This window comes from Vicugna pacos, unplaced genomic scaffold (genome assembly GCF_048564905.1).
Source record: "Vicugna pacos unplaced genomic scaffold, VicPac4 scaffold_15, whole genome shotgun sequence".
NCBI lineage: Eukaryota > Metazoa > Chordata > Mammalia > Artiodactyla > Camelidae > Vicugna > Vicugna pacos.
The window spans coordinates 3308343-3333506 of NW_027328736.1; the positions used below are offsets into that span (position 1 = coordinate 3308343).

Genomic DNA, 25164 nt, shown 5'->3' on the forward strand with positions numbered 1-25164 from the left:
AAAGACGCGGTTCCGCGGCTCGCGCTCTCGCTTGTCCGCGGGACCCCGCACAAGCGAAGCGACCGCTCCTCCGAGAGGGACGGAGACCGCGGCTCCCCCGAGTCTCCGAGGCGCGCCACTCACGCTCCCACCTGCTGAGGAGCGGAGTCGGGCCACGCCCGGGGCCTTCTGGGAAACGTAGTTCCGAGCCGGACGCGGCCCGCCTGCCGTGCCCCCGCTCTTGCGCATGCGCGGGTCCGCTGGCCCGAGAAGTTGGCAGCCTTTGTCAGGCCCGCGGTGGGAGGTGAGTTGTTCCTCCGGTGCGACTGCTTGCGCTCGGCCTCGGCGGCGGCCCCGGGGCGTCAGTCCGCGCCGAGCCGGGCTGGAGTGCGCGCTGGAGGAAGGGGCGTCGAGGGCAGACACGAGCCCCACCCCCGAGGCCCCGGGGGGCGCGGGTCCGTGTCCGGGCGGTGGGCGGGCGCGGGCCGGGGGCTGCGTCTGCGCGCCCGCCCCTAGGCTGCAGCCCCGACGCCGGCTTCTCCCGCCGCCCGGTCCCCGAGCAGCTCCGAGCGGCAGCGCCAGGCGTGTGAGCACCCGGCCTCAGGGATGCTGTCCCGGGTTTCCAGGTTCAAGCTCGGGACCGGAGCGAAGCCTTTCGGAGGAGCCCGCAGAGGGGAGGCAGGAAGGAGGACCACCAGGCCTCGGGGCTTTCCACTCTTCTGCCCGGGGGGGCCGGGAGGAGGTGGTCACCATGGAGACAGATGTGGCCGAAATGCCCGGGAAGAGAGGTGAGAGGTGCTGGTGCCGAACTTGAGCTGTGGGCCGGACCAGGTTCTGCCTCCTGTGCGGGAGTCGGTGGAGAGGGCTCTGGGCAGAGCGCTGCCGTCTTTGTCTGGGGATGGCCGGGCTCTCAGAGAGAGTGGAGGGCTTAGTGTGGGATCACCTCCCTTTCCACGCCGGCTGGGTGCACAGTGGGCCCTCCAAAGCCACCCCAAAATGTAAGCGAAACGTTAGCTTCCGAGACTTGAGCATAGCCTCACTTTTCCTCACACCTTTCTCCTCCCGGGTGATTATAACCATCTTAACCTTTGTCAGTGGGTCTGAGAATTTAGCTTTTTGGTTGGCAAAAGTATCTTCCATCTGTTATTCCCCTTTGCACAATAACCCTATGGTTTCAGTAGAGCAGATATTTTTGTTTTCCGTAGGAGAAAACAGACAGAGGAGTCCCTGACTGACACAGGCTCTCCTAGACCAGCCTTTCTGGAAGTTTGGTCTGTGACCTCCTGCACCAGAATCCACACCCTGCCCCGACCTGGGCTTGTTAGATTTCTAGATTGTACCCCAGGCTCAACTAATGATAATTATCTGTGGCTGGGATCCAGCAACCTACATTGGAACTAAGCATGCAGGGTGATTTTTTTCAGAATCATTGAGCCTGTTTTTCCCGTTTTAATTTAATGTAAATTAAGCTCAGAAAAAAAATGTCCAGACCAGAGAGTGTCGTCTTCCAGGATGTGTTATGATTCTGGCAACTGGATGAATTTAAGCCCCACGTAGCAACACTCCTGGACGTTCTCCATGATCCTGGGTTGTTTCAGGCTCCTTGCAGTCGCAGTGTTTGTAGGGAGCACCATTAGTGTGATGGCGGGAATTTTAAATGTGTAAATCTGAGTCACAAGATAGATCCAAGCCCCATCATTACTGCTTTCTTGCCCTTAGCTCTGTCTTCCCAGGAGTCTCCATTCTCCCAAGAGAAGAGCACAGAAGAGGAAGAAGTGGCAGCTCTGCACCTCACAGCCAGGTCCCAGGTGAGAGAGTCTCTGCTGATTATTGAAACACCTCGTTTCTGGAGTACAGGCATGCTCCCTGCTTTCTGATGCAGAGCTTCTGTGTCTGCTGGAGCCCACCTAGAGAGCTGAGTTCTGCTGCTAAGAGACCACGCAAGTGAATAATGGACTCAGTGGAAAATGTTTTCTACTTCCTCTTGGTACCTTCTCCATCTAGTGTTTACTGTCACTAAACAGGCATGGAAGCTAGTTTCTGTGCTTGGTATCTTGGGAAACTAATTTAAAAGACAGTGTGGTTCATACCCCTTAGAATTTATTTTTCGGTTGGGGAAACAGCATGCACATGACTGTTAAGTAGGAGTTTAAGAAAGTGCCTTAAGTACTGGAGTGAATTATGAACATACTCAGTGCTCAGGTGGTTCAAAGAAATGCTGGAAAAGGAAGCCTAGGCAAGACTTAATTTAAAGAGCTAGAATCCAGCCCTCTGAGATGATGAATGCTGAAGTATTTAAGAGGTGGACTGTTACCAGATTGCAGCTTTACTTTGCAAACTCCCCCTTCCCCCAGGGCAAGTATTAAGGCTTGTTGAATTGAAGCGGTAGTTGTAGTCTGTGGGTGATTAGTACATCCATCTTTCCACTTTTTGTATGTCTGAAGATTTTTATTAAAAGAAGCTGGGTAGGAGGCAAGAGCTCCCTGTGATGTGTGTCATACCACAACCCAAAGATTCCTCAGCTGGCCTCTCTCTTCGCTACAGTTTAACCGAAAGTGTAAAAAGTACACATTGCACATTGCTGCTGTTTGTAAGAGTGGTTTCTCAGGATGCTTCTGTACTTATGTGCCTCCACTGGGTTCTCGAAGGCCATATGTTAATATTGAAGACTTTATTAGTCAGGAAGCTTTAAGCTGCAGCTGATGGAAACTCAACTCAGACTAGCTTAAGCAAAAAGAGGTATTTACTGGGAAAGGGTGTAGCTCAGTGGTAGAGCATGTACTTAGCATGCATGAGGTCCTGGACTCAATCCCCAGTACCTCCATTAAAAATAAATAAATAAACAAACAAACCTAATTACCTGCCCTCCCCCAAAAATAATAAAATAAAATAAAATAAAATTTTAAGGAGGTATTTATGGACTAATATAACTGGAAACTACAGGTCTGGCTAAAACTGAGCTCCAGCAGCAACCTAACAACCTGTTCTCCCCGTCTCACGGACCTTTCCTTTTCTCCCTGTGGGTTTTGCTCTCAAGCAGGCTCTTCTCCTAGTGCAGGCTGGCCCCAGACAAATTTAGGCTCACATCTTCCAATACTGAAGATCAGGGAGAAAGGGCATCTTCGCTCCTGGTCATTTCAGAAGTCCTGAGGTTAGCTCTTTAACAGGCATTAGCCCCGTTCTTGGACCATTGTTGGCCGAATCTGGGTGTAATGATCAGAGTAGGGAAATAACCTGCACAGACACATGCACATCCCACCCATGGGTCAGAGATGGAGTTAGTGCTCCCTGAACTGTGTGGACTAAAGGCGGCCAGGCGCAGCAGCCCCAGGAAAATCAGGGTGCAGGTCCCAGAAGAAGGGGGAATGCTTTATGCATTTCAGCACTTTGATATTAGATTCAAGACTTGTCACAGCTTCAGGATGGGTTAAACCTTTTACGGAAATTTTTAAAACTGTCCTTTTTGCATTGCATTAGATTTTGTTTTTGCTAATATTCCAACTTTTTTCTTACTCGAATTTGCCTGGGCTATTTATCTTTTACTTACTAGATTTTTAAAAATATTAAAGTTTTAATTCTTTCTCATTGTAACCGGGTAAATGGCATAGACACCTATAAATATAAAAGTGTATTACTCATACTTACCTCCCCAAATTCAGTCCCCTCTGCCTACTGAGGATGACAGTTGGGTGTATATTTTTCCACATGTTTTTGTTGAGTTTGTACTACTGTATTTAGACATGTGGTATACTGTATTTCCTTCCATTCCCCCAGCCCCAACTTTGGAGATTTTGTTTGGGTCTCCTTTCCGTAAAGAGGACGTGGCTATTTTAAGAAACCTTTTTATAAGGGAAATTAATTTATTCACATTAATATGATTCCGTGTATGTTTCACATTTTTCCTGTCATGTGATTTTTATAATTCTGCTTATTATGCTTTGTTTATTCTTTTGTATTTTTTTCAGCCTTTTGAGCAGTAGCTTGCATTTTTGTTATTCTATTTTTTTTGATGATTTGGAAGCTGATTCCCACTGAGTGTTGGTTTAGTTCTAGATATGCAGCTTGTAGGATCAAAGTCATTTTTTCTCATAATATCTTGTCTACTTAGTTGCTTCTTACTGATTTTTACATTTTATATTATTTTACAAGGATATTTCTTATTTTTTAAGTCTCAGATTATTTCCATTTTTGGAAACTTTACTTTGAAATAATTTTAGACTTATAGAAATGTAGCAAATGGTAGAAAGATTTCTCATATGCTCTCCAAATTCTTCAAAATTTAGCATTTTACCTCACTTTATTATTTTTTCCCCCAAATCAGGAAGTTATCATTGGCACAGTGCTATAACCTACTGCTCTTATTCAGATTTCCCAGGTGTCATAGTTTCTTATTTTTCTTCCCCTTAATTTCTGTTTTTATCCTATAATTCTTTCTGCTTTCCTTAGTTGTTAGGTTCTTTCTCTAATTTGACTTGTATGCTTTGTTCATTTAATGACATTTTTTTAATGAAATGGAAACATTTCCTTTGAGTACAATTTCAGCCATTTGGCTTTGATTTTTGTATTTTATTTCATTATTATTTTGAAATTTTGATATATTTTTTCAGTATCAGTTACTGCTCTGTTCCATTTCTGTTTAAGAATTTATTAACATTTACTTTGTCACTTTTGCAAATGCTTCATGAATATTTAAATAGAAGATGTTTCTGTAGCATTTGGTGTATATTTATTTCAACAACCTGGAATGTTGTTCCCATTCTCTTTGGCTTTATGGAAAGAGAAGCGTTCAGTGCTGACATGTATCTATGTCCATATAGTTTTTGTACTTTTTCTGTTATATAAACTTAATTCTGTGGTATTTACATGTAAACATTTATTTGGTCTATCTGTACCCTTAATTAATTTGTTGCTGTCATTTTCCGATTTAATGCTTTGTGCCTTGACCTGATTCCGCGCTTCACCAGAGATGCCCGCTGTCAGTCTGTTCATTCCATGACTTCTCCAGTCACAGGTTCTGTAGAGATTGATTTTTCTTGAGGACTCACAAGGAGAATTATTCATGCATGCCTTTTTTCCCCTCCACCTACATTTTGCTTACTTTGCCAGACTACATTGTTGACTCAGTGGTTCATGTTTTAAGTCTTTATTCCCCAGAAAAATTGCAGTCTCTCCATGGAGAAACCCTGCTCTTCCTTCTTACAGTTGTCATGTTGACAGTGGACATGGCACATAATTGATACCCAGTGACTTTACGCAGAATGTTCAGAATCTGAACATGTTCGGATACTTGTCATTTATCACAGTCATTTCTCCTGTTTGAATTTATCTGTGCCTCTGCTCCAGGGCCAACAGAAACAAGGGGGTGAGAGGAAGATGACTGAGTGAGAGACGGTGAACAAAAGCATGTTTTGTGTCCTAGGCACCTGTGACGTTCAAGGACGTGGCCATGGACTTTACCCCAGAGGAGTGGGGGAGGTTGGACCCGGCACACAGGGACGTGATGCTGGAGAACTACAGGAGCCTGGTCTCACTGTGTAAGGACGGGCTCTCCCCGCGACCTGCAACATGCTGGGGAGGGCATCAGCACTTTATTGAAAATGAAGTAGCTGAGCAGAACCTTCACTCTGGCATCCAGGGGTCGGAACGTGTTGATCCCTTTGGGCCCAGAGGAAATCTCTTTCTGCTCTAGGTTCTTGGTGAAATGCCTGTGCTTGCTTTGGGTCAGGAGTCTTTGGATTTGAGTGGCAGAAACCAGACTTACACTAGTTGAAAAGGGACCCAGGGGTACTGTCAGGAATCTCTTTTGTTTATTTATTTTTCAGTCACATGGCTTGGCTTTGCCCCTTGTTGGCTTTATCTTAGGATCTCCCCGGATGGCTAGATGGCCCCTGGCCGCTCTGGGATTCCATGATTCTTCCAGTTAGAGCACTGAGGCAAAAAAGCTAGTGCTTCTGTTCTGGAGATTCAGGAAATTGGGCCATGTGTCCATCAGTGAAACAATTACTTGAATCGGGGAGGTGAAGTATGCTCTGGCCAGTTTGGATCCTTTGCCCACGTGTGTGTGTGTACGTGCGCGCTTGTGCATGTGGGCATGCGCACGTGCATAGCACATGTGCAGGTACATGTACGTGTTTACATGAGGGGTGGAGGGAGCGAAGTTGGCTCCTCCCAAACCTCATGTAATACATTCCCTACGAGCATTGGTTCCAGTAACTAAGAAGGAAGAAAGGAAAACCATCAGAAGACAACCACTGGATTCCACAGTCCCGGCCACGTGGTGGTGCCACTGAAGTCCCCCTTTGCCCAACTCCTTCCTCAGTCCAAGCTGAGGTCTAACCTGCGAGGTCTCGCTGGAACTCCTGCAATAAAGAAATAAAGAGAAAGGCTCTTCTATTTCTACAGGTGCAAAGATTTGTCTACTCAAGTGCATGTAGACTTCCTTACCAGGCCCAGACTCTGGCCGCACCTGTTTGAAGCTTCACTCAGAGGCCTGCCCTCCCTCGTCCCAGGTGTTCCTGTAACAGCCTGTCTTCTCTGTAGCTCCAGGGTGTGGGGCTGCGCTCTAGGATCGACCTTGGTGCCCATCACACATAGCTAAGTCCCTTTTTTTTCTCTCTCTCCCTTTCTTTTTAACGAGCAGGGCTTCCAGTTTCCAAAGCTGAGCACTACGATTTGGAGAATGGAAAAGATCCCTTGGTGCTTGAGAGAAAAGCGCCCAAAAGCAGCTGTTCAGGTGAGTTAGGTAGATGGGGGCTTCAAGAGGAAGAGCCCTGCGGGACACTGAGGAAGTGGCGCTTCTCAGTGCCTGAGAGAGAACGCTAGGAGTGCCGACGTGCTTTTATTTTCTAAATGTCTTATGTTAAATTATGTCGCGTTTTAAATACATACGAAGGTCAAGGAAATAACACCAGATCAAACACATGCTAATGTTTGCTTCCTTTTGCCTTTTCTCTTTTTTCACCCTTTTTTGTAATGTGAAATAGATGTACAGTTCTGTGAATTTTCACAAATTGAACACATTCATGAAACTATCACCCAGATCAAGAAACAAACTTCCCAGCACCCCAGAAAGCATCTCTGTGGCCCCTTTAAGTTACCTCCCTCCTTCCAAGATTTGCTTAACTTCTGACACCGGATCAGTTTTACCTGTTCTTGACCTTTATTATTTAGACAGTCACGTTGTGTGTGCTCTTGTGTCTGGCCTCCTTCCCGGAATGTTGATGTGACATCCGTCCGTGCTGTTGCATGTGGCTGCAGTCTGCCCATTCTCAGTGTCGTCCAGTCTTCCATCGTGTCACCCTGCCCGCTTGTTTATCCCTTCTCCCGAGGTGGCTCGCGGGCGTCTCCGGGTTTGGGCTGTCTGAGTAGCGCTGCTGTGTGCGCTGTTTCCCACGTCCCTCGGTGGACGCAGGCACGCCCGTCTGTCGGACACGTGCATACGAGTAGGATTGTTGGATCGGGGCAGGTGCTGTTCACTTCTGGTAAATCTCACCAAACAGATTTCCAGAGTCACTGTACCAACCACGTTCCCACTAGCAGGTGGGAGGAGTGGGTGGGTTCCCCTTATTCTGCATCCTCACCAGCACTTGATTGTCTCCTACATTTTAGCCATTCTTATAAATGTCTGGTGTTTTCCAGTTTTTAAGAAATAAAAAAGGTTACAGATTTAGAGTTCTTACATTCTCTTTCCCCCTGGAAATAACTGGTTGGTGCAGTTGGTGTGAGTCATTCTAATGTCTGTGTGTGTGTAGACACACACACGCCAAAAACAATATGTACATACAGTGTACTTTTTCTTTTACAACCCAATTTTTTAACCCTCACATTGTATTTTGATATTAATCGCTATTAACACATATAATTTGTGTTTATGCACTTTAACTACTATGAAAGAAGTCCAGTTGTGTGAGTAAACTGTGAAGTTTATTTTCACTTCTTTGACATTAATTAGTAAAAGAATTGCAATGATCATCCTTTTACTGACTCCTTACGTTCACCTCGAGAGCTGGGTTAGGGTAGATAACCAGAATACGCAGCACTGGACCTTGAAGTATCACATGATCAGCCAAGGCCCCACCACAATCCTGGCCAATAATTGATGCTCTTAGATGTAGTAATTTTTGTCAGTCTGATGGATATGAAATGATGTTTTATGTTTTTTTAATTTACATTTCTCTGGTTATGAGTGGGTTTGAGTATTTCCTGTGTTAGCTATTCACATTTCCTCTTTTATAAATTACCTGCAGTTACCCTTTGCGCGCTTTAGAAAGTGGGCCATTCACATCTTTTTCTTGATTTCTTAGAGTTCTTTATATATTTTAAATACTAATAGATGGCAAAGGTACCATTACAAATCAGTGAGAAAAAATTGGTTCTCTTAGTCTGTGGCTTATTTTATTTTATGGTGTATTATACAAGCATAATTTAACATTTTTAATGTTAGAAGATTTATCTTTTTTTAATAGTTTTTGCTTTTTGTGAATTGTCTTTCTTATTCGAATGTCAGGAAGATAATCTGTACTTTATTCTAAAATGCTTGAGCTTTGTTTTAAAGATAGTATTTTTTTTTGTATATGATGTGAAATAGGGAACTAATTTTATCTGTTTTTCCTACTTAAAGCCAATAGTCCAATGTCATTTATTGAAAATGTATCTTTCATCACTGATTTGTGCTAACTCTTAGGTAAACCCAGGTCCCATGCATACTTGGGTCTATTTCTGGAGTCCCTGGTTACGTGGCTGTCTGTGCTGTGATAACCTATTGTTGTAATTACTACACTTTGTAGTATGTGTCTCTCATAAAGAAAATCTTCCCTTAATATTCTGTTTTTTAAATCTTCTTGTCCTTTTGAATACAGAGTTATTACATCCGCCCCTGTGGACAGAGATGTGTTTCCCCTTGGAGACCTGTCTGTTTCGTGACTTGCGTGTTCACCACCCTTCTTTTTTTTGTGGGAAATACTGTCATTTTCTTAGTGATCTACAATAACTCGTCATGTATGAGGTCATTAATCTTTATGTTACAGATGCGCCTTGTAGTTTTTGCCTTTCCATCTGGCTGTGTTTCTTAACATACAGACTTAATGTATCACAATCTTGTGTTTCCTGTCTTTTGTTAGCACTTAGAAAGTCCTTTCTCATGCCGCAATTACAAAAATACTTGCTTCTGTTCTCTTCTTTTGTCCTTTCATTTTCTTTCCCCCTTTTAAACCTTTAATCCGTTTGGAATTGCCTCTTACTTCTCTGGTTCTATCTGCTTGGCTGTCTCTTCTGAACCATTAAATATTTGAGCTACTCAAGGTTTGGTTGGAATCCCCCTCCCCTCAGTACCTGGAACCATGGCCTTGAGTGGCTGCCCGGGTCAGGAGGTAACAGGACTGGGGTGGAGGGGGTCGGGGGGGCCTCGGAAGCTGGAATAGCGCATGCCTCGACGGAAAGGGGTCCCTCCTGCTCTAGGCTGGCAGCCACAGGAAGCGGAGGTAGTAAGTCCTGTGGGCTCTGTGGGGAGCGTGGCTGTGTTCCAATAAAACTTTATTTAGACCTGGGTAGTGGGCAGTAGTTGGCAGCCTCTGCTCTAATTGGGCATCACTCTGCATGCTTCCAGTTTTTTTTTTTAAGAAGCTCAAAATTTGAATTTCTGTGTGAAATCTTGCTATTTTTAAGTGTTGGCAATTGGTCTCAAAAATTGTATAAACAGTGTGGGCCAGACAAGACATACCTGAGGGTCAGTTAGTCCAGCTGGCCAGCTGTGTGCAGCCTCTGCCTCCTCCTTGGGCGACTCATCCACTCCCACAACCCAATTACCCTCTCTCCTTGGGTGAATCCCAGGTCGGTGTTTCCACCCCAGACCTCCCCTTGGGGCTCCTGTTCTCAGCATATTTAAAACTGAATGCCAGATATATGCCCACATTCTCCATCCTCCCAACAGGATCTTTTTCTAGTAATTGTCTTAATGACACTCACCACCTTATCAGACTGCATAAGCCAGAAATCTATGGACAGTCCTTCAACTGCCCCTCCCTCCTTTATCCAGTTCATCACTGTGTTCATCTGCTCAAGGTCTAAATATTTCTTCACTGTTAACATCCCTCCATCTCCCTTTCCTTTGCCTGGACTCCTGTGATAATCTCCCTGATTCCACCTTTACCCCCATAAACTCCCTTTTTTTTTAATTTACTTTTTTAAAAATTTTGTTGAGGGGCAGGTAATTAGGCTTATTTATTTTCTGATGGAGGTACTGGGGATTGAACCCGAACCTCCTGCACGCTAGGCAGGCGCTCTACCGCTGAGCCATACCCTCGTCCCTAAGCTCCATTCTTTATATCGCAGTGAGTGATGTTTTCAAAATACAGGTCAGATGCTATCACCCTTTTGCTTACATGTCAGTGGCTTCTCATTGCTCTTAGGATAACAGCCAAAATCTTTGAGGCCTACACCACCTTGCAAAAATCTGTCCTTTACTCATTATTCCAGCATTATCTCATACCTACTCTCCCTCCATTTTTATACCCTTTCTTAGCAACTCTTAATGGTTTTAGCATCGCAGGACGTAATTTAACTCCCAAAATCATTGAGGACCCTGAAGAGCTACTGTTTATGTGTGTTGTATGTACCAATAGTCACTATATTAGAAATTAAAAGTGAGAAAGATTTTAAACTACTGGATATTTAATTTTTAAACAACAATTAGAAACCCATTACGTGTTAACACAACACAATTCTAATAAAAAACAACTTTTCTCCAACAACAAAAAAAAGGGTACTGAAAAGAAGGGCTCCTTTCTGCAGTTTTGCAAGTGTCTCTGATGGATGGCTCGGTGGGAGACAGCTGTATTCTCACCTGCTTCTGACGCAGTTTCTTGTGATGTGGCGTTTTCATTGACCTGTATGAAGAAAATCCAGCCTCACACCAATATTTAATTGGAAAAGGGGGGAGTATTTTTATAGCCTTTTCAGATGATTTTGGCTAGTCTCCTGACACCACACCAAGACTAGGCAAGTGTTAGTTTCTTACAGATCAGATCCAGTGTGCACCTGAAACCGTATCCATGAGTTTTTCATACTCTTACATTAAAATCTGTTGATCTTTTGTAAAATACTGGTTCATTGAGTTATGCAGATCTTCCAAATATTGACTCATCACGTTTTAAAAAAAACACACACACACAATTTTCTGTATCACCACTGACGGTATCAGAAAAGAAAGTTTTAGGAAGCTATCAAGTTCTCAGTGGTAGATAAAAGTTTTCTAAAATTCTAATTTCTGCAAGAAGGCACATTCTTTTGTCAGCTTTGAGAAAATACCCACCAAATATCCAACAAAGATAACAGTTGGTCAGTCATTCTTTCTAGTAAAAATGGTGGTCCATGGAAAAAGTGGCTAGTTCAGCTCTCAAACCATCACACAAGTGGTTTTCCTCAAGACAACCATCCTACTTTGATATGAGCAGACTTGCTTTATGAATATTTCCTGGTCCATCATCCAGAATATTCAAAGGTCATGTGGTCAAGGTTTGAAATTTAATAAATTAATTTTATTATATTAATAATGTTTCCTGTTGTTTCCTCAGACATTTTTCCATGAAACTGGCTTTTTGTTTTTTTTTTTAACTGAGTACCTGGTGGGGAAAAATGGAACAACTCCTAGTATATTTGGTGTCTTATCCTAATTTGTACAGAAATTGTGGGCAGTTTTACCACCATTACTTTTGCAACATCAGTGCAAATGTCAAGACAGCAAAAAAGGCAAATAACATCTAAGCATTGTTCTGAAAGTAGTTTTGAAGCTACAGCCTCCCAGGGGCCCGCAGACCGCGCTGTGAGACCGCTGCCTCCATGCACCAGCGCTAGCTTATCTCAGTTCATGTTCTCGTGATTCAGCAAGCACTTACATAGGGCCTGTGCTGTGTCATTGTTTTTAAGTGTTTTGTAAATATTCTCATTTACTGCTCATTCAGGTAGGTACTGTTTTCATTCCTCATGAAGTAGGTAGTGTCGTTGCCCTGTCTTACAGATGAGGAAACTGAAGTAGAGTCAGAGTGAATTGCCCCAGGTCACAACGGCGAGGGAGTGGCAGAGCTGGGGTGGAACTCATGCATTCTGATCGTGGAGCCCGTGCTCTCAGCTGCTGTGCTTTTCTTGAATGTCCCCCTCACCTTGGGGCTTTGGTACATATCATCCCCTCCACCTGGAACGCTCACCTCCTGCTTTTGTTCCCATTACCTGGGACCCCCACCTGAACCCCAACTCCACTTTGATGGCAGCTCCATGATTTACCTCCTCAGAGAAGCCTCCCCTCACCCCTCTATGTTCTTTCACAGCATCGTTCACCTTTTATTTCTTAGCACTTACTGCAGGTGCACTCTTACGTGTATTTGTAAGTGTTAGACTAAATTTCCTCTCCCCTCGTGCACATAGGGGCTGTGTGTGTGTGTGTTTTCCCGCAGTGCCTAGCACTAGCGTCGTGTAGGACAGACATTCAGGAGGTCATCGTTGAATAAATGGGTGGGAGAGTAGATGAATGAACAGAGTTCATTTGGCTATATGGAATGAGGGGCAGGTCTAACTTAATTTTCTAAATCAGAGCACCATGTATTGGTAAAACAAATTATCTCTAGTTCACTGACTGAAATACCACCTTTGTATTGTCCCTAATTCCTATATAGATTTGGCTTTATTTCTGAAATTGCTCTTCTATTTCCCTGGTCTATTTATGTCTTCTTTTGAACCACATTCTTGAAGTTATTTTAGTTTTATAAAGTAGCTTCATATTGGATATAAAAATTCTGATAGCTTGATATCAGATATATTCAGAGAAGTTAGCTTCCCTCCCTGTCCTGTCTCCTCTGTTCTCCATAGGTGACCATTTTTATTAGTATTTCATTTGTCCGTCTTTGGTTTTGGAAGATAGAACCAAATATGTCTGTGTATTTGTTTCCCTCCCCCTTTTTTCCCTGCACAAAAGATAGTAAACTATACTCTTTCCTTTGCAGCTTGCTGTGTTTTTTAAGTTTATTTAATATCTCCTGAAGATCGCATCATAGCGATATGTAGAGGTCATTCTCCTATTTTTTTAAGTTGCACGTACTCCGTTGTGTGCATACACCACATTTTAATCAGTTCTCTATACTAGGATATTTGCGATGTTACCAGTCTTTTGCTACCTCGGTGTTGTAATGAGTAATAACCTTGTGCATGTATAGTTTAATACATTTGCCATTGTGCCTTTGGGAGCTCATAGGAGATTTTTGAACAGGGACATATTATGAAAGTATTGTTAGGGAAGGTTAAACTAAATGGAACGCATATTTGGAGTAGAGTTTGTTGACTGGAAACTTAGAAGTCGAAGTTGCACTCTACACTAAGGTGATAGCCGCTGGGGTATTTACCACAGCACTGGGTCTTCTATGAGAGCTTGTTCCTCCCCGTCCTGATCTAGGAACTTACTTCCTGTCCACCTGGTGACATGGTGCTTCATCTGCATCCCTCCTCCTGTCTTTCCTGATCATCCTTCCCCTGTTCTGACTCCTGGATAAGCTCTTCTGATCTTTGCATATACTGTGCATGTGTCTCCCTCCATCTGCTTCTCTTTGCAAATCATCTTACAAGAGTCAAATCCACTACCCGTCGAAGTTATGCTTTTCACCTTCATTAACTCTTATCCATTACAGAACTGCCCTTTTGTTGAACTCAGAAAATGAAGGAAATTTGCATTTCCAATTTCTTTCAGACTTGGAGACTAGACCCGAGAGCAAAGATTCCACTTCAGTGCAAGATTTTTCCAAAGAGGAGTCATGCCAGGTTGCAGTAATAGACAGGCTGACAAGGAGCAGCGTCTATGACTCCAACTTGGAAACAGCTCTCGAGTGTGAAAACTGGGTAGAGAACCAGCAAGGAGATCAGGAGAGACACTTGAGAGAAATGCTCTCCCACGTGAATTCACTCTCCGAAGAGAGGGCTCGTGAGCATGATGTTTACTGGAAAAACTTCGGGCAGAAGTCAGTCCTCCTCCCTCAAGACAGAGTTCCCAAAGGATCTTATGCCTTTCATACCCTTGAAAAAAGAATGAAACAGAAATCAACCCTAATGAAAAAGCAGAGGACCTATAAAGAGAAAAAGCCTCATAAGTGTAACGACTGTGGTGAGCTCTTCACTTACCACTCAGTGCTCGTCAGACACCAGAGGGTCCACACCGGGGAGAAGCCCTACAGCTGCGGTGAGTGTGGCGAGTCTTTCAGCCACAGGGCCAACTTAACCAAACATCAGAGGACTCACACGAGAATCCTTTTCGAGTGCAGTGAATGCAAGAAGGCCTTCACGGAAAGCTCATCCCTCGCGATACATCAGAGGATTCACGTTGGAGAGAGGCCTTACGAGTGCAGCGAGTGTGGGAAAGGCTTCAATCGAAGCACCCATTTTGTGCAGCACCAGTTAATCCACACAGGGGTGAAGCCGTACGAATGCAACGAGTGTGACAAAGCCTTCATCCATTCGTCAGCTCTCATCAAACATCAAAGAACTCACATGGGAGAGAAACCCTACAAGTGTCAGGAGTGTGGGAAAGCCTTCAGCCATTGCTCTTCCCTTACTAAACATCAGAGAGTTCACACCGGGGAAAAACCATATGAATGCAGCGAATGTGGGAAAACCTTTAGCCAGAGCACACATCTTGTTCAGCATCAGAGAATCCATACTGGAGAGAAACCCTACGAGTGTAATGAGTGTGGGAAAACCTTCAGCCGGAGCTCAAATTTTGCCAAACATCAACGAATTCACATTGGAAAGAAGCCGTACAAATGTAATGAATGCGGAAAAGCCTTCATTCATTCGTCAGCTCTTATTCAACACCAGAGAACTCACACTGGAGAGAAACCCTACAGATGCAGTGAGTGTGGGAAAAGCTTTAAGTGCAGCTCATCCCTCATCAGACATCAGAGGATTCACACTGAAGGGTAGCCCTGAGAAGTTCCTGAATGTGAGAAAATGTAAGTTGGTCTTGTCTCTGTGTTCGATCCCTGAGTGTTTAGGTAGAAGACGTGTAGATGCAACTTGAGGACCAGTTCTGTGGTGTCTGTCTCTATTTGCATAATACATAGTTTTGAGCCATGAACAGCCTGTGTCTTATATCCGTTGATTTGATCATTCTGAACTCTTCCAGCTAGAAATCTCAAATGTTGATCTCTCACCCAACCCCTGCAGCCCCCAACGTACCCTTCTGTGGAAATTCAGTAAATCCCTGGGACTGGGTAGCAGTACATCCTGTGAAACCCAGGGCCCCGTCTTGGCCACACCCATGCCTGCCACGGCATCTCACTTTGAAGGACATCACTCGGTCGGTTAGGCTCACACTCTTGTCATCGGGAAGATGCAGAGTTGTTCCCCTTTGGTCCCAAGTGGAGACCTAGACACAGGAAGAGTGTCCTTTCTTTTCCACGAGCTACAAAAACCAAAAGATTCAGCAGTTGGAATGTGCTTTGGATTCCCTCCCCAGCCGTGCAGGCTACTATCCCATTTGACGGACATAAAACGTGGGCTCTAATCATGTTCCCATGGTTTGTGCTGGTCGCAGACTTAGGTCCCTGTCGTCCCTCTGCCGTGTGCGGCTTCACTTTACACTTGCTTGGAAGTGACCCCGAGGCAGAGGATGGGCCGGAGTCTTAACTGTCATTTTTGATCAAGTCCCCCTTCTCTCACCTCTGGCATGGGGTGAATTTTCTACAATCAGTATTAGGGAGATTTCATGTCCTTAGCTTACTCTATTCTCTGTAAACTCCACTGTGCCACTTTGAGAAAAAGCCCCCGGGATGCTGGGAGTCTGAAAAGTTGACGGGTCTGGTGTGTTGTTATCCCTAGGGCCTCCATCGAGAAGAGCTGAGGCAGCCGTGAGGCACAAGGACACACCTTCATGTCACGTACAGAACACGGCACATGGGACAGTGACTGCTGGAGGACAGGCAGCTCCCCGCCGTGAAGAAGTCGCCGTCTCTCGGGCCTCACGCCTTCCCAGTTTTGGTGGCTGTCCTCTGTACGTTGTTGGTTGTAGCTGTACCCCAGAGCCCCCAGGAAGGTAGCAGAGGCTTGAAGCCATGGTGGTCTATTGGCATCAGTTACGTGGGTGACCAAAGACCCGTGTGGTGGGATCAGAAACACAGAAGCAAAAGTTCAAATAAATATTTAGCAAAACACTTTACACACGTCAGGGTTTTTTCTGCTATATTGTGTGGAAAGATTGTAGAAAAGATGGAGAGGAAACAGTAGTTAGTTACAGGTTTCTTCTTTCTCTCCTAAATCCTATCGTGTTTTGAACATTCAGCAGCCAGACTGTGCTCTTGCCCCCTCCACATGATCTCCTTTACTTCTTATTTTGTAAGTTAGAAAATTTTACCAAAGTTTAATAGTATAATCTTGATTTTTCAAAACAGCCGCCAGCTTTTCAGCTCTGGACGCGGTGGTTACGCAGCCTCGTGGGACTGGTTCACCAGAACTATCATGCTTCCTCAGGGAAGCGCAGAGACCATCTTTTTCATCATCATTGATTCCTATAACCCCCTCTGCAGGCCTGAGTTCTATTACTGGGGAGAAGTAGAGGAATAGACTGTGAAGAAGTGGTGGTAGCAGACGTCAAGCTCAAGTATAAACCCAGCAGTGATGGAAAGCAAAGAAAACAGTAGGAAATGGAATGGAAAGGACTGGAAAGAGGTTTTGGAAATAATTCTTTTAAAAAAAAAACCACGTTGAAGGGGGCCCAGCTCTGAAGTCAGGGTAGGAGACTGGTCTACCTGGGAACAAAGTAAAGGCAGAGGAGCTGACCCTTTCACCTCCTTGAGAGGGAACTGATGAGCAGGGCCCTTGGCCCCAGACCAGGCCTGTGCCACTGCCTGTCTCTGTAAATAATGTTTACATTATTACATCATCATTCACACATTGTGTTTGGCTGTTTTTGTGCTACAGCAGCAGAGGTTGTACGTCCCCAAGAGCCTAAAACACTGGCTATTTCTCAATATGCCACATGCTCGAGTGAGAAGAAATTCATCATCCAAGGGCCAACATTTGACTTATGCAGTAAGATCAATGGGTTTGAGTTCCACCACCTCTACTTGGCAATTATGTGCTTACTCTTTCTCTGCCTCAGTTTCCTTATCTGTAAAATGGGAATAGATCATTCCTCTCACAGGGTTGTAGAGGATTAAATCATGTGATGAAGAACCTGGCAAACTGAATTATGTTGAGAATCTCTCTCTCTCTCTCTCTCTCTCTCTCTCTCTATTTCTGTCTCTCTCTCTCTCTCTCATTGGTTTCCAGGTGCCCCCATGTGTACTAAAATCCACAGATACTCAAGTCCCTTATATAAAGTGCTGTAGTACACTTGGCCATCTGTATCTGAAGCTTTTGCATCCGCAGATTCAACCAACTATGGACATCCACAATTAGTTGCATCTACGGATACAAAACCATTGAATACAGAGGGCTGACTATTGAAAAAAAAATCCACATATAAGTGGACCTGCACAGTAGACACCCATGTTGTTCAAGGGTCAACTGTTACATATTTTAATGAAGTGATGTCTTAGTCTGTTTGAGCCGCTATAACAAAATATCATTGACTAAATGGCTTATTTGTAAACAGCCATCTCCCAGTTCTGGAGACTGGGAAGTCCAAGATCAAGGTGCTGGCAGATTCAGTGTGGTGAGAGCTTTTGTGAATAAGTTCACTTGTATCATTTTTTTAGATTCTGCATATAAGTGATATCATATATTTGTCTTTGACTGACTTCACTTATGTTAATTTCTAGGTCCATCCATGTTGCTGCAAATGGCAGTATTTCATTCTTTTTTAAGGCTGAGTAATAGTCCCTTGTATACAGGTACCACATCTTCTTTATCCAATCATCTGTTGATGGACATTTAGGTTGCTTGTCTATCTTGCGTTGGCAGCTCTTGACTTCAGTTATTCTGCAGGCTGCTGATTCCAGAGAAGAGAGGGTTTTGTGTCCTTGGTGCCATTAAAGGCACAGGTGGCTTTGGAGTGACTGGTGTGGATTACACATCTATCCTTGCACATGTTGCCGCGGCCAAGGGAACTGGGTGCTCTGACATGGAGCGAGACAGAGGAGTAGTTTTAGCCTTATCCAAACCGTGTAGAATGGGTCTCCTACAAGGATTCTGTTACCAGAAATAGGAAGAAAGTAACATCTCAGGATCTGTGTCCACCAGCCAAGGGTCAGAGACTTGCCTGCTGACAGAGTACAGAGTGAGGGCATCCTGCCTTCTGCAAACCCAGAAGGCAGTAGAGTGAGAAAACCAGCAGGTTTAACGTGACTAGCAAATTGACCAACAAGATGGAAGATACCGTTCTGGGCATTGTGCACAGAACTGGGGCAGCACAAGGAGGAATATTTGACTGAACAGCCAAGGAAGGAAGTCCTACTGCAGAAGCACAGGATGAGGGCAGGGTTGGTTTTTCATTCTAGGATCCAAAGGGAACGCTGGCAAAGGAATGGCCATTGCTGACAAAGACAGTGGGTCCCAAATGGAGTCACTTGTGCAAAGCCCACCTCAAACCTTCATGCCTAACCTAACTGCAGTTTCAGTCTACCCCAGGAGTGTGGTCTTAACCTGTCAGTTTGGAAATTTTCTGGTCAGCACCAGTGAGGTCACCTGCCACACAGGCCCCTTCCACCCGACTAAGGAAGATGATGTCATCCGCCCTTTCCTTACCCCCTCCTCCTTCTGCCTATAAAACCATCCATTTGTCCAGCTCCTCAGGGAACTCTCTGCTGCACAGGATGCTGCCTGATTCGTGAATCATTTAATAAAGCCAATTAGATCTTTGTATGTATTCAGTTGAATTTTTTAAACACCTTCATGTACCAACACAGCCCCTGGAATGGGCGCTGTGTCTAAGTTACTGGAGACCCCTGTCCCCTGAGAACCCCTGCCTGCCTGTGCTTCTCAGTCACCTGCCCATACTTCCACACTTTCATAGTCGCTCTTAACCTGCAGCTTTTACTTCCATAGACTCTTTGTCTGTTCCGTCCACTGTCACCAGGCCTAGGGGTATCCAACCCAAGAGAGGTCCTGGAGCTGATGAAACCAGTCAATTCCTCAAAAGTAAAGCAAAGCTGGGCACTTTGAGGTGGTTTGCTTTTGTGGAAACATAGAACTAGCCACTGTGGGGAGCAAGGCTGATATGAGAAGGTCAGGTTTCTCTGGGGAGAGTTAGCAGGCGGGGGAGAAGTCCCATTTGCCTGAATTTTCATTTGCTCTCAGTGGTTCCTTAAGTATTCAGGTATTAGTACTTTTCTTAATTTGTTCAATTGTTTATGATAAAGATATTAACCATATAACATTCAATACAAATATTTTTCATAGGCTGGTGTTTGGCTTTTTATTGTCAGTAAGTTTTTTTCCCCTCTTATATCTCTATTAGCCTTTTTTTGTTTTTGTTTTGTGTTAGCCTTTCTATATGGGAACATAGTATGTCTTTGCATTTGTTCATTACTTGTATCTTTCAGTAACTTTCCATATGCTAGATACACACAATTTTCAGTATTATTGCATCTGTGCAGTATTTTCCTGAGTGCCCCTAGTTTCATAGCTATGTGAGTAGTTAGGTTATGGATGTGTCACAATTGCATATAAACTTATAGCACATCCAGTACTCCTTGGGGACTTTTTATTGTCTTCTACTTTGTCATAACAACTCAGTCCCATACAAACTAGTTGGTTGATTTTTTTCCCCTGCATTCTGTGATAATGTTGTCATTGTTATAGTAATGATAGTTGTGTAAGTGTCATGGGTAAGCAAGAGGAACCTAAAGCACAACTCAAAATGGGACTGAGATCTGGACTAGAGACAAAAGGCAAATGTTTTATGTAAGTGGGAAATTGGCATCTCCATATGCTCCAGTTTTTAAATAGTTTTAATGGAAAGTATTTGTACAGAAAAGTACACAAGATGTGCTGAATTTAAAAAATGATTTGAAAACAGACACTCATGAAAAGTTCACCTAGCACATGAAGTAAGAATGTTACCAAAACTCTATCAGACATATTTGTGTCCTACTTTGATCATAACCTGTTCTGTACTCTTCTAGGTGGCACTACGTCTGTGTCTGGGGAGAAGGGCTCCTGTCTGAGCCCTGAGACTTGCAAGGGCTCCCCTCGGGCCCTCCTCCAGCTGTAGCATCTCCCTGGGCTGAGACGTCTGTGGTCTGGAGCTACTTCTTCCTCTTTCTACATAATGCTCTGGTACCCAGCACCTCAGGACCTTCTCCACAGGAGGGAGACTTGCCTTCAGCTTACACACCTGTAAGCCTGAGGCACTGAAAAGCGGCAGTTTTTCATGGGGCATCTGGACTCAGTTTGGAAATGCAGGGCTTTTGAAGTATGAGCCACTGTTAGGGTAACATAACTGAGTGGGCTGTGGTGTGGTCTCCCTACACCACCAGGTTTTGGCACAAAACTCTGAGGAGGTACAAAAATACATGCCTAGAAAGCAGGAAAACGTACTGTATTTTATTAAACAGCTTGTTACCTTGATTTTTTTCAATTCACGTTTTCTTTATTTCATCCATATAACACACTGATTTTCGAACTTGAAAAATTAGATAAAAGAGCATATCAAATGGCAAGTCTGTGAAACATAAGCCCTGTCAAAACAACGACTAGTTTATTTCAATGTGGGACTTTTGAAGTTTTGTACAGATTAGGCAGTATATCTATGCAGCAACATAGAAATTGAACAATTAGCTCAATCAGAGTACCTACTATAGAAACCGTAACAGGCCAAAATATTAAATGACACTCTTGTCAAAGAATGTTCTTATAATGTTTTCTTTTTGGCAAATGAGTTTGTTTCAATAAAGAGCAGAAATGAAACCTAGACAAAAGTATTCATAACTCTGCACAATAAACCAAACATTGTTATTTTGATCATTCCCTAGGGGAAAACGATGTCCTTTCCAGAAATCTCTCAGGCATGCTAAACTTCCAAGATTAGGATATTTGAGATAGTAAGTAGCAGCTAAAGGTGGAAATTCTAACAATGGCATTTCAAAATACATGAGACAGTGCTTTATGCAATAATAAAAAGCACTCTTTCCTTCAAAAGGAGACGGCATCTAAACGTTTTTTAAATTATAGATTTAATAATGTTAAGGTGGATAAATACTTGCCAAGATTCTCAAGTGCGAGAGTCTTCCTCACACAGGTGCGCTTTTCCACTTCAGGCTGGGCAATCTTTAATTTAGTACTGGCTCCCTAACGCAGTAAACCCTCTTCCCAGAATGACTTCCTCCAAAGCACACGGAAATAAACACTGTCCATGGACCGAAAGCAGACCAGCTGGCAGCAGGCACCACAGCTGCGTAAGGAACTCTACTTTTCACGGTATTTTCGCGGAAAGGGAACTTGGCGGCGGCAGCGGGGACACGCACCCACCGACGCCCCCGCGTCTGGGGTCCCAAGTTGCCAGAGGCTCCCTTTCTGTTCTCGCAGTGGCTTTATTTCTTTAATCACACGGAAGTGTCCCGAGGCAAGGGCTGTGTCATTCGTTCTTCCTTGTGTCTCTAGTGCCTGAGCCTGACGCCCAGCCCCGGCCTCTCGATCTGACGGAATTTTAGGTCCGGGGACGACCTGCCAACTCCGCCCCCAGCGCCGACGAAGGGGCGGGGAGAGCGCAGGGCCCGCGCGGAGGATTCTGGGCGCCGTAGTTCCCCGCGGCTGCGCAGGCGCACTGCGCGTGTGCGGCCGCCCGCCGCCGACGCCATTGCTGGAAGCGTTCCCGCCCTGCTCTGGGAGCGCCCGGTCCCCAGTCGGCCGCCAGGTACTCGTCGCCCCGGGCACCCGGCCCGGTTCCCGCCGCCCCTCCCCCGGCGCTGGGCTCCCGCGGCGTCTGGGGCGGGGCCGCTCTCGGCTGTGCTCCTGGCCCCGAGCTGACCGGCCCACCTCACAGGCGACCGGGCCCGGCCTCCCTCAGGAGGCGGCGGCCTGGAGGCGCTGGGTCGCGACGCGGGACTGGGGCGGGGCGGGAGCGCGGCTGGACCTTCCCGCCTTCCCGGAGCCGCGCCTCGGTGGAGGGAGGAGGGGGACCCCGAGGGTCCAGAGAAGGGCAGTCCGGGAAACGGGGCGGCTGGGGGAGGGAGATCCTCGGTCCTGGGCTTTAAGTAGCGGGTCCCTGACAGGTGCCTGTTCTGCCTTTGGGTGACCGAGGCATTTTTTCCTGACTGGCTCAATTGTCAGATACGCAATACACTGTTGCTACTATTGTCACGAAGCTGTATCACATCCCCACGACTTACTTATGACTGGAGGTCTGTACCTTTTGACCACCTTCACCCATTTCAGCACCGCCCCCCAACCATCAGTCTGTTCTGTGTCTCTGAGTCTGGGGTGTTTGTTTTTAGATTACGCATATAAATGAGATCATAGGTTTTTGTCTTTCTCTGACTTTCATAAGGCCCTCAAGGTCCATCCATGTCACAAATGGCGGGATTTCCTCCTTTTTTTGTGGCTAATATTACACTGTAGGCGTATACCACATTTTGTTTATGCATTCATGCATTCATGCATCCGTGGACACAGAAGTTGTTTCCATGTCTTGGCTGCTGTAAATAATGCTGCAGTGAACGTGGGGGTGCAGTTGTCTTTTCAAGTTAGTGTTTCCTTTTCCTTCAGATAAATAGCCAGAAGTGGAATAGCAGAATCATATGACAGTTGTATTTTTAATTTTTTGAGGAGCTCCATACTGTTCTCCGTAGTGGCTGCAGCAGTTTACATTTCCACCAGTGGTGCAAAAATGTTCCCTTGTCTCCACATTTTTGCCAACAGTTGTTATTTCTTGTCTTTTTGATAATAGTCGTTCTTACAAGTGTGAGTTGAGATCTCAATGTGGTTCTGATTTGCATTTTTTGGTGATAGTGTTGTTGAGCACCTGTTCGTGTAGCTGTTGGCCAGCTGTATGTTTTCCTTGGAAAAATGTCTGTTCATCTCTGCCCATGTTTTACATCGGGTTTTTTTGTTTGTTTTTTGCTGTTGAGATGTGTGTGAGTTCTTTATATATTTTGGCTATTAACCCCTTATCAGGTATGTAATTTGCAAATATTTTCTCCCATTCCATAGGTTGCCTTTTCTTTGTTGACTTTGCTGTGCAGAAACATTTAAGTTTGATGTAGTCCCACTTGTTTGGGCTTTTGTTGTCTTTACTTTTGATGTCCAAGAAGTCATCATCAAGACCAATGTCTATTTTTTCTTCTAGGAGTCTTATGGTTTCAGGTCTTACATTCAAATCTTTTAATCAGTTTTGAGTTAATTTTTGTATATGATGTAGGTTACTGGTTCAGTTTCATTTTTTGCAGGTGGCTGTCCAGTTTTCCCAACACTATGTTTTTAATAGATTGGGTTTTTTCTCTGTTGTATATTCTTGGCTCCTTTGCTATAAATTACTTGCCTATATATGTGTGGGTTTATTTCTGTACTCTAGTGCATTGATCTGTATCTTCTTTTCCCAATACCATACTGTTTTGATTACTATAGCTTTGAAATATAGTTTGAAATCAGGGAGCATGATGCCTCCAGCCTTGTTCTTCTTTCCCAAGATTGCATTGACAATTTGGGATTTTTTTTGGTGGTTCTATACAAATTTTAGGATTATTTGTTCTACTTCTGTGAAAAATGCCTTAGGGATTTTGATGGATATTGCATTGAATCTGTAGATCGCTTTGGGTCATATGGACATTTTAACAACATTAATTCTTCCAATCTGTGAGCACAGAAAATCTTTCCATTTGCTCAAAGTTTTCAATGTATAGGTCTATCATTTCCTTGGTTAAATTTATTCCTAGGTATTTAATCCTTTTTTTAAACAGTTGTAAATATTGATTTCTTAATTTCTCTTTGTGATAGTTCATTATTAGTGTATAGAAACACATAGACTTTTGTATATTGATTTTATATCCTGCAACTTTACTGAATTTGTTTACTAATTCTTACAGTTTTTGGAAGGGTCTTTTAGGGGCTTCTATATATAAAATTATATCATCTGCAGTGAAAGTTTTACTTCTTTCTTTCTGATATGGATGCCTTCTGTATCTTTTTCTTGCCTAATTGCTCTGTCTAGAACTTCCAGTACTGTGCAGGCTTGTCATATGTGGCCTTTATTATCTTGAGGTATATTTTCTCCATACCTACTTTGTTGAGAGTTTTTATCATAAATGGGTGTTGAATTTTATCAGATGCTTTTTTTCTGCCTCTATTTAGAGGATCATATAATTCTTATCCTTCAGTTTGTTAATGTGGTGTGTCACATTTATTGATTTGCAGATGTTGAACCAGCCTTGCAAACTTTGAGTCTGAGATTTTCAAGGCAGGATTGGTTTTCATGGCTTATTTCTCTTTCTTAGATATGTCTTTGCAGGACTCCACTCTTTCCAGAGAGGGGAGCCCCAAGGAAGAGATTATGGCTGCTGTGGTTTTTTCAGTTGGACCTCTGGTAAGTTAGGGTTTCCTCTGGTTCTGACCTATTGTCCTGATTTGAGAGCATGTCTACTTTTCCTTAAGTCATGTGACTTCTCTACCTCACCCACATCCCTTTGGGTAACTGAATCAAATTGTTTGATTCATGAAAGTTGAGTTCATCATAGTAAAGCTTGTAATCTATAGGAAGATCCACTATGCATATTGAACTAAATACTAAGATGCATAGCCTTGCAAAAAATATCTAGGCTATCTTTAGATATGATAGGCAGTCTGGGAAATTTACTTATGATGTTAAATTTTTATTGTTCCTAGGAAATTTCAGTTAGATATGGGGTAGTAGAATGCAGTATTTTCCAATTGGAAAATTTTTTTTAGGAAATTGAAAAAAAATACATGTACACACACACACCCACTTAATTCATAGGGACCATTCCCCTTGTGCCCACTCTTAGTGTTCTCCTCTTTTCTACCCATTAAGAAGTGATCAAGCTTAATAGATGACATGGAGAGAAAGAAGATGTTTAAGACACAGTGCTTGGCTGTAGGGAGCTTACAGTCTCATTGAGGTAAGGCATACGAAAGAAATAGTTACATAATTTATTTAGGTGAATGATAGTTGCTGAGCAGTATGATAAAGTTGATGAGTGCTATGTAAGGAAAGAAATGGGTTATTAGCATGGGCTACATTGGTCATGGAAAGCTCGTGAG

At 44.0% G+C, this 25164-nt stretch overlaps 1 protein-coding gene across 5 annotated transcripts in view; it reads left to right on the forward strand.

Annotated features, from left to right (window-relative positions):
- Positions 1-234: 234 nt before the first annotated feature.
- Positions 235-25164, forward strand: part of LOC140692691 (zinc finger protein 286A-like) — a 72466-nt gene continuing 47536 nt past the window's right edge. Inside the window, exons 1-7 of one of the 5 annotated variants that reach the window (XM_072957007.1) lie at positions 235-283; positions 606-767; positions 1699-1787; positions 5399-5513; positions 6620-6712; positions 13709-14963; positions 15832-18809. In XM_072957007.1, coding sequence (XP_072813108.1) covers positions 731-767; positions 1699-1787; positions 5399-5513; positions 6620-6712; positions 13709-14934 — 1560 coding nt within the window. In that variant the 5' untranslated portion in view covers positions 235-283; positions 606-730 and the 3' untranslated portion in view covers positions 14935-14963; positions 15832-18809. The other 4 variants (XM_072957008.1, XM_072957006.1, XM_072957003.1 and 1 more) reach the window with 4 other exon arrangements.